The sequence below is a fragment of the Bactrocera latifrons genome, unplaced genomic scaffold (assembly GCF_001853355.1).
Source record: "Bactrocera latifrons isolate USDA-ARS-PBARC rearing strain unplaced genomic scaffold, ASM185335v1 scaffold_601, whole genome shotgun sequence".
NCBI classification, from domain to species: Eukaryota; Metazoa; Arthropoda; class Insecta; order Diptera; family Tephritidae; genus Bactrocera; species Bactrocera latifrons.
The window spans coordinates 65,098-74,350 of record NW_017537270.1 but is presented as its reverse complement, the minus strand read 5'-3'; the positions used below and the strand labels follow the sequence as shown (position 1 = coordinate 74,350).

The window sequence follows — 9,253 nt, the reverse complement described above, 5'->3', positions numbered from 1 at the left end:
ATTACCAATTCTCAAAAGCATACTTAAAGGCAATTTTAAATATCATAATGCACGTAAGTTTCAACTTTTTAATATTAAACAGACACCTAGCTTTTTGAATACGTTTATTTACTTTTAAATAAAAGTTTAAATATAGTTGAATTGGCCGACTTTCATAAAGAGAGAATTCCTATTAATCTACTTGCATTGTGATTGATTTCAATGTACTTCGATCAATCTTACTATTGGCTCTTTAAAGCATACGTTAAATTGTTTGTGTTCTCATTTTTTACTTTCTTTTTTCAGTTCACCAATATTTTCAACTATACTTTGCTTTCAAGTTTTTTAATACAACTTTTTTTTCTCTTCTCTGAAAAATATGTTCATCGGAGAAAAGTTTTCATTTTCGATTTCATTTGACCCCAATTTCGCCGGCCTGCATAAATATATGCCAGTGAGATTTCTTCATTACTATAATCGTTGTTATTGTGCGCTTCGTTTTTTAACTGGGGCGTGCAACGACAAAAGCGCAGACGCAAAATGGTTAACTTGTTGACTTCTTCGTAACTATTTACCTCTCACTTTATTTTGTGCTGCCATGAAAACGGGTGTATGTATGTACATAAAACACTATACACTATTTCTACCTGTTTAAATTTCGTTACCAATTTCGTTTGCTAGTTAATTATTTACTGTGTTGTCCACACAATGTAGTTAAGCGACCGCGAAAGCAAAGAGAGAACTTTTTGCACATAGTCTTTAAATTTCGAAATTTAATTTCTTTGATATATAAAAAATTTTTGAACGGTGTTGGTACTCTTTAAATATAAATATGTATGCATATAAAAGATCAGTCAATTATTTGTATTTAGTGGTGCAAGTCTGCTATTATAAATTTGGTCTTATTACACCTTCTCACTTTTAATTTCTATTTTGTTCTCTTTTATTAAATACTTTCGTTACTTTCTGTCAGAAAAATGAAATTATCATTAGTAAAAGTTTACACATCAGCGGATGAGAAATCGGTATTTTGATGAAGTTTGACGACAACACAGTTCTTGTTTTACAGTGTTTAATTAAATTCCTTTCAATTAAAACATTATTGTAATAAACAGGAATAAAGCATTAGTAAAATGCAGAACAATATTATTAATTTTAAAAATATGTTCCAAAAGAGGAGTCCATGAAGATTAGATCAATATGATTTTATATTTATAMAAATTTCCCTTAAAAAAGTTATTTATACCTGAAGAAAAATACTATCACTCACTTTAGACGATTAACTAAACTTATTCCGATATTAATTAGCGGAAGAAAGTGCCTATGTATTTTATAATTATTAAATATTATTTACAAACCACATAATACATATGTATTATAATTTATATCATTTTGTCTTATTTGCAGCGGTTCGTTTTGGCCGAGTCCCAAAACGTGAGAAAGCGAGAATATTAGCTGCTATGCAGCAGAGTACACAAAATCGTGGTCAACAACGTGCGTTGGCAGGAGAATTAGATGATCAACCCAGACTTATAGCTGCTGTACTTCGAGCTCATTTAGAAACTTGTGAGTTTACAAAGGAAAAAGTTTCTGCAATGCGTCAAAGAGCAAGAGATTGTCCGTCATATTCGATGCCAACTCTATTGGTAAGTAAATATAATATTATCTATTTACTAAAGTTAATATATTAAAATCTATCTCTTTWCTTATTACTGCTGTATTTAAGTGAACATTTTTTAACGGTTAAAAGTCTCTTAAAGAAGTATTATTAATCTTTGTTGCGAAAATTTTCCGTAATAATTAAATGCAAATACCATACATTGGTATCTACCGAAATTCCAAATCGTTAGATTTGTTATGAAATGAAATAAAATAACTTATGTATTATTTGTTTTTGTGTGCTTTACGCTAAGCTTGTTAATATGTCATTATTCAAATTTATGCAAAGTCTAACAGCAACGTCAGCAAGAATGCTGCAAATAACACAGCAAATCGTAACAAAGCCCAAGCAGAATATTATACTATACTTGTCTACAACAAATAAGAGCACAATATTAACCTTGTGCCGAAGTTTTTTAACCTTGAATTTGACTCTCGTTGATAATAAAATAGCGAAAAGACAAAAAAACACGCCAAATTGTTCCAAAATATTTTTTTTTTTAATTGTACGAACCAAAATTCAGTTTTGCTCTCCCAACGCATACACACTGGAAGGTAAAATTAGAGTTTTTGCTCCTCTGGAGAATTATTAGGTATGTGTGACCGTTTTTACGCCTAATAGCAATTTCTGATACATTCTCTTTTCACTGGAAGTTTTCTTATGGAATTTGAGAAACATAAATGGGCTGTCATTTAAATTGAATTGTTACTAATAATGACTATTAAATTTCGGTCTTTACTGTATCAGCGGTGCATTGATTCTGCCCAGACACATGCGCACTTGTCCCAGMCAACGGACGTCACAGTCACATCAAAACAAACAAATAAATAGCAATGTAGGTATGGACATTTAGAACGGCAACTTAAACATATAAGCACACGCGGCCAAATACTCAAATATATAGCCGTATAAAAAATCTAAATAGAATAGAAGCATGGTACGCATGACCTTGGAAAATACGAGGAAATTATTTCGTAGCTCCGTATGCTTGCAATTCTCATCACCCCCTTCTGTCTTGGCCATTGCTTTCTTATTTTGGTTCGTCTATTGATCAAGTTTTTTTGGGTGGCTACTCGTATAATACTAATTTGATATACGAGTACACACGTAAATTTAACAATATTTATAATAACAAATACACCTTTGCATAAATGTATCTACATATGTACATATGTATGTATGTGCATATAAATATTCATATTTTTCGATTCTTTTTGATTTGCTAAATTTAACAAAATTAAAGGCGGAAAAATATATACATAAATGTATGTATAGTACAAATGCTAATTATTGGCATGTAATATTTATGTAGAATTCTCTTCATGATTATAATAATAAAAGATATTCCTTTAAAATAATAAAATTTTACCCAACTTAAAATCGAATAAATACCAATTTTCGTTATATGTCGATGAAGTTTGATATAATGAAGAATGAATTTGTATTTCGTTGTTGTTTTTAAATTTAATAATGTTTTCGGCATTTTTATCTATTGATAAGTATTATTTTAACTTTTGGCCTAGTCTATTACGTTGAAATTAAACAAAAAAGCTTTAGTTAATGCCCTTGGAAAAAATCTTGACAACACAGCAAAAGTTCAAGTTTAAAGTTCAACTCGTCATATCTGAAGCACGATGTGATAATTTTGAAATATCTTTTAAACCATTATTTACTGTTTTAAGTAGCCTCAAAATTTTTTGCACAACACCAATAAATGAAAAGCTTTCTAACTTTCGTATGGTATGGGTAGAAATACTACTATACGTATGTACATATGTGTTTAAACAACCATACTGTATGAAGATGAAACCTTGAACTATAGTTCGTCGACCTTGAATAGAATATCAAAACGAATCGTAGCGCATATACAAAACTTAATTTATGCGTACATTCAARAACCGAGCTTTTTCCTTTCCATTCTGAAATGTAAGAAGAATCATAAGTTCACTCTACACTCTTTACCTTAAAATAGTGCTTCAGAGAATGATTTAATTTTGAAGAATTTTTGTACACATTTGAGCTTTTGTCAATATAATTTCTCTTTCTAAGTGCTTTTAACAAGAAGTAAATGCTCTTACTCTGAATTATACTCACATTGGAATACAAGTCACAAATTACTTACTACATACATAACCGGCGCATGTGCTGAAAAAAGCAATGTTATATGCACAGATATCGATTTAAACGTTTTGTGGAAAATGTGACCTTCAGTGAGACCTTAACATTGCAATCAAATATTTATATATATGTAAATACAAATATGTGTAGGAAAATCATTCTTAGGACGTTATGCATTTTAGAGAAGCAAAAAAATTAACCAGTAAATTAGAAACGGTTTATGTTATAACAACGAAATATGCACTAAAAATATGCATTTTATTATATAATGTGATTTTTTTTTTTAATTTCAATAGCACAATTTACTTATTACGATAAATTATATTTTATATTTTTAGGCTTGTCCTCTGAATCCTGCCCCTGAGTTACAATCAGAGCAAGAGTTTTCCCAACGATTTGCCCATGTCATACGTGGCGTTATTGACTTTGCGGGTATGATACCTGGTTTTCAACTGCTTACACAAGACGACAAATTTACTTTGCTAAAAGCAGGCCTTTTCGATGCGTTGTTCGTACGTTTGATTTGCATGTTTGATTCCTCTATCAATAGTATTATATGTTTAAATGGACAAGTTATGCGCCGCGATGCAATACAGAATGGAGCAAATGCACGTTTTTTAGTGGATTCCACATTTAATTTTGCTGAGCGAATGAATTCCATGAATTTATCAGATGCAGAAATTGGACTATTTTGTGCAATCGTTCTTATCACACCAGATAGACCGGGCTTACGAAACATTGAATTAATCGAAAAGATGTACACTCGATTAAAAGGTTGTTTGCAAAAAGTTATAAGTCAGAACCGTGCTGATCAACCGGATTTCATGTCTAAATTGTTGGACACAATGCCCGATTTGCGAACACTTAGCACACTTCATACAGAGAAATTAGTAGTTTTTCGTACAGAACACAAAGAGCTATTACGCCAACAAATGTGGACAATGGACGATGAGCAATCAACGAATATTAAGAGTCCTGTTATCAATTGGGATGATGCTCGTATGGACGTTGAAGCCAAAAGCCCTCTTGGTTCAGTATCAAGTACTGAATCGGTAGATTTGGAATACAGCACCTCCTCTACCACATCAGCGCCACACCATCGCGTTAATAATCTAGAACAGCAACCGTCAGCATTAGCTTCGTCAACTCCTTTGTTAGCGGCAACATTATCTGGTCCATGTCCTCTACGTAACAGAGCCAATTCTGGCTCATCTGGCGATTCTACCACTGAAATGGATATTATGGGCTCCCATGCACACCTTACGCAGAATGGGTTAACAATCACTCCAATTGTTCGAACGCATTCCCACCAACAGTTGCATCATCATTTGACTACTGGCGCTCCAAACAGATATCGCAAATTAGACTCACCAACTGATTCAGGCATCGAATCCGGTAATGAAAAGAATGATTGTGTTATCAAAGTTGTAAGCTCTGGAGGCAGTTCCTCTTGTTCTAGCCCACGTTCTAGTGTAGATGATGCATTAGATTGCACAGATACACCTGCAGCAAGCACCAGTCAAGTTAAGTTATCTGTTTCTCCTGTTCGTTCACCTAAACCTATCGCTCCAACATCCACCTCATCTTTAACTGGAATAGTTAGCACGCCAAATGCCCTCAAACGTCAAATTGTCGAAGATATGCCAGTATTGAAGCGAGTATTAGAAGCGCCGCCACTTTACGATACCAATTCCCTAATGGATGAAGCTTACAAGCCACATAAAAAATTTCGAGCATTACGACATCGTGAAATCGAAATTGCAGAGGCAGATCCAAGTTCCACATCTAATAATTCTTTAAATACAGAGAAAATAACCACACCAAAAGCAGATGCAAATAACACGGTACAAAGTTCGCAAGTGGCAACAGCAGCAAGTAGTCCACCGCCGTTTATTCAATCAACGGGTACAGCTTCTACTCCATTTGTTACTTCTCATTGCACAGTAACAACAGCGTCATCTCCACATTCCGCTATAACAGGAAGTTCTTTAAACAGCCATCAGCAGAGTCAGCTACATATGCATTTGACACGTCATACGAGTTCGAATCATAATACTAGTAGCAATGGTAACCAAAATCATACTAGTAATGTACCGCCACAACATCAATCTTCTTTATCTAGTACACATTCAGTTCTCGCTAAATCCCTGATGGCTGAACCACGTATGACTCCAGAACAAATAAAAAGATCTGATATCATCCAAAACTACATTATGCGCGATCAAGCATCATGTTCTTCAGGTTCATTGATTCCTGGCACTCCAACCCATACCAGAGCACGAAGCCCAGCACCAGTGCAGCATCTATCCCCAATGAATCAGACTTCCCACCATTATACATCTTCCCCATCTTCAAGTAATTCTCCAACTTGCTCAAGCACAGTCTGTAGTTCATCTTCGACTACAACAATAACATTAACTTCACCACCAAACTCTGTTAGCCCAACTGTTACACGATGGCACGGTCACTCGGTTATAACGACAACAAACATCAACCAGCGCCAGCAATCTGTTTCGCCAAGTAGTAATGGGTCATCTTCATCATCATCTTCATTAAATGGCTGTCAATATTTTCAATCTCCACACTCCACATCAACTGCAGTATCTCCCCCTCGCCCGTCGCCATCAGCTATTCATTCACCCCCACGCTTAATGGAATTGCAAGTGGACATTTCCGATTCACAACAACCGTTGAATTTGTCAAAAAAGTCACCAACACCACCCCCAAATAAGTTGCAGGCATTGGTAGCGGCAGCAACTGCGGTACAAAAATATCCTACCGTTTCTGCCGATATAACTGTTACACCGGCTAAAACTGAAAGTCCGCAAACTGTAACCACTGTGCCAGCAAATAGTACGCAGCAACTACAGGTCATGCTGGAAGCGTAAGCTTAATACATATACATCTGAGTTAGTGAATATTTTCGCTATATAATTTTATGTAAAGAATGCACCAGTATAAAGGATATTTTGAGATTATTCGAAAGAAAATATAAAATGTGCGTGGTATGATATTAAGAGGAAAATTTGGATTTGTACCAAAACCTAAAAGTTAATAAAATTAGGTAACAAAAAAGAGAGAGACTGAATATTCATGTATGTATATATAAAAAAATATGAAATATTTTAAAGTATTGATGCTAAATGAATATGTTACTTGGCGTGAATGAATTAATATGTTATTGGGACGATCTTTAATTAACAAAAAAATAAATAAATAAACACAGAAATATGCGTACATTTGTATAAATGCATAAATATACATACATATATCTTTTCCTTAAAACTTCTGAAGTTGATAGTAGTGAAAACTGATAAATAATTATAAACTATAACTTATGTATTAAATATAAAGAAGAACTGTATATGAATCGAGCATGGATGTATTTTAGAAGATGTAAAAATTGTGACAAACGAGTTATAAATAGAAGTATAAGGAGAGTTGCCATTTTGCATTCAGTTTTTCAATTCATAAAAGAATTAAAGATTTTAATTGTATATTTTCAAATTTGTTATTATGATTTTCTGGAAAATTTAAACCAAAATTTAACTTTTTTGCATATGTGTGTATACTAAATATTTTTAATCAAAATTGTTGTGATCTTTTTTTTTTTGTCATCCAAATATGTACTGTATTACATTAAACGATTGGTGTTTATAAAAAATTTAATGGCAAATCCTTACAACTTAACGACTGTATCTTCGAAGCACACAAAATAAACTGTACAAAATGCATGCAATATAGATTTAAAATACCATAACATACCGTGACAAAAATAATTAATTATGCTACACTTCCTTTTAAATCTAATACGTATATGTATTTGCAGTGGAGAGAATAATTTTAATTGTAAGGCAATGAAATGTTTTTTAGATACATGGCACAACGATATGATATTATATATATGTTAATTTATATATGCTGTATTACATTAAAATTGAGTACATATAGATACATACATATGTGTATTTTATTGAATTATCTATAAACTAAATTCCGGCGCAGAGGTGTTCCCATAAAAAACTCAAACGCCGTTATCGAAACCATTTTTTGCTCGGAAAATTTTGAGATCAATGTATAATCAAAAGAAACAGATATTTGAAATCTAGATTTGCATAATTTAGCAAATTGAAGAAAAATGTCTACTGTATTAATTTAAGATATTCATAATTATAATTTCTGGAAAGAAATGTTGTTCCAGTGGTCCAATATGATTTAATATTGAAAACTCTACGAGTTTTTCAATAAGCAAAAAAGTTGATTAATGTTTAATTCTTCCTTACTATATATGCATAGTAAAATTTTGCTTTCATAAGCAGTTTTACTTTAGGGATCTTATTTTATAATAAAATTGTTTTATTGTTCGTTGGTTTGTTTTATCATTATTATTGGAATCTTCTATTTATCTGTTGGAGTGATAAATTTTTAACGTGTTACTTTTCTAAAAATAATTAATATTATTGTTTTCTAAATTTATAATATGTATAAAGTTCTAAATAATTTTAAAATGTATATATATTGTATATAATTTTTCTAATTTAATAAGCACATTAAGATAAAAAATATTCCCTAAGTTAATTTTTGTGTGCATATGTGTTTCCAATTATTGAATGTATTGGCCGTTGATGTATTGTTTAATTTAAAACAAGTTCTTAAACTTTCATTTATTCTCATGTTAATATGATAAGAGAAAGTGAATTTATTCTTATTAGTAATATTAGTAGTATAATGGTAGTATGCTATATTTGTAGTAGGTACAAAAATAAAATTTTTTCAAATACACACACATATTTAAAATAAATTAAAATATTTGCGTTTAATTTTTATGAGTTGAAATTTGAAATATTTTTTTATTATTAACTGCACTGATATCTAAACGCATACGTAAAGCCTTTTTTCTACAACAATGTTTTTTTAATTGATAACTAAATTTGAACAACAAAGTATTTATATATTTGTGCATATAAATAGTTTAGCTGGTTAGCGATTTCCTTAATACATCATTAATATCTTATATGTATTTGGTATGTACGTATACATATATATCAACTTATAAAAACAGTAAAACAGTTAAATCAACAGTCTAACAGGAATGGAATTATATTAGAATATCAAAAGATGCTGATGAAAAACTGTACGGATAGGTGAGCGGAATCAAATATTTTGGAATGGTTAGTATTTATAATAATTAATAAGTACATATTCACATATAAATATACATATTTCTTCACTAATTTTGATAAATATGGTTCTCATTTTAAAGCTCAAAATTAAATATTTATCTGGTTCAAAGCAGTCTTCTGAAGTTTATAGCAATAATCTACTTTACTGTCAAAGTACAGTTTTGTTTGTTTTTTTCTAAACATTGACGCTGTTCGGTAAGCTAAGAAGCTTAATGTTGGACAATGTCAAATTAGTACTTAGAAATACTTAGAACCTTAAAAAATGCTAACATAAATTAAAATTGGTTTCATTCACTTTTGACGACTTTTTTCT

The 9,253-nt window shown here is 31.5% G+C and overlaps 1 protein-coding gene across 4 annotated transcripts in view; it reads left to right on the top strand.

Moving 5' to 3' along the window:
* Positions 1 to 8,564, top strand: part of LOC108975060 (ecdysone-induced protein 75B, isoforms C/D) — a 44,544-nt gene extending 35,980 nt beyond the window's left edge. For 3 of the 4 annotated variants that reach the window (XM_018943316.1, XM_018943318.1, XM_018943317.1), the window contains 2 exons: positions 1,387 to 1,625; positions 4,096 to 8,564. In XM_018943316.1, the coding sequence (XP_018798861.1) occupies positions 1,387 to 1,625; positions 4,096 to 6,645 (2,789 nt within the window). In that variant the 3' untranslated portion in view covers positions 6,646 to 8,564. The remainder of the gene's footprint in view (positions 1 to 1,386; positions 1,626 to 4,095) is intronic. The other variant, XM_018943319.1, reaches the window with a different exon arrangement.
* Positions 8,565 to 9,253: the final 689 nt, after the last annotated feature.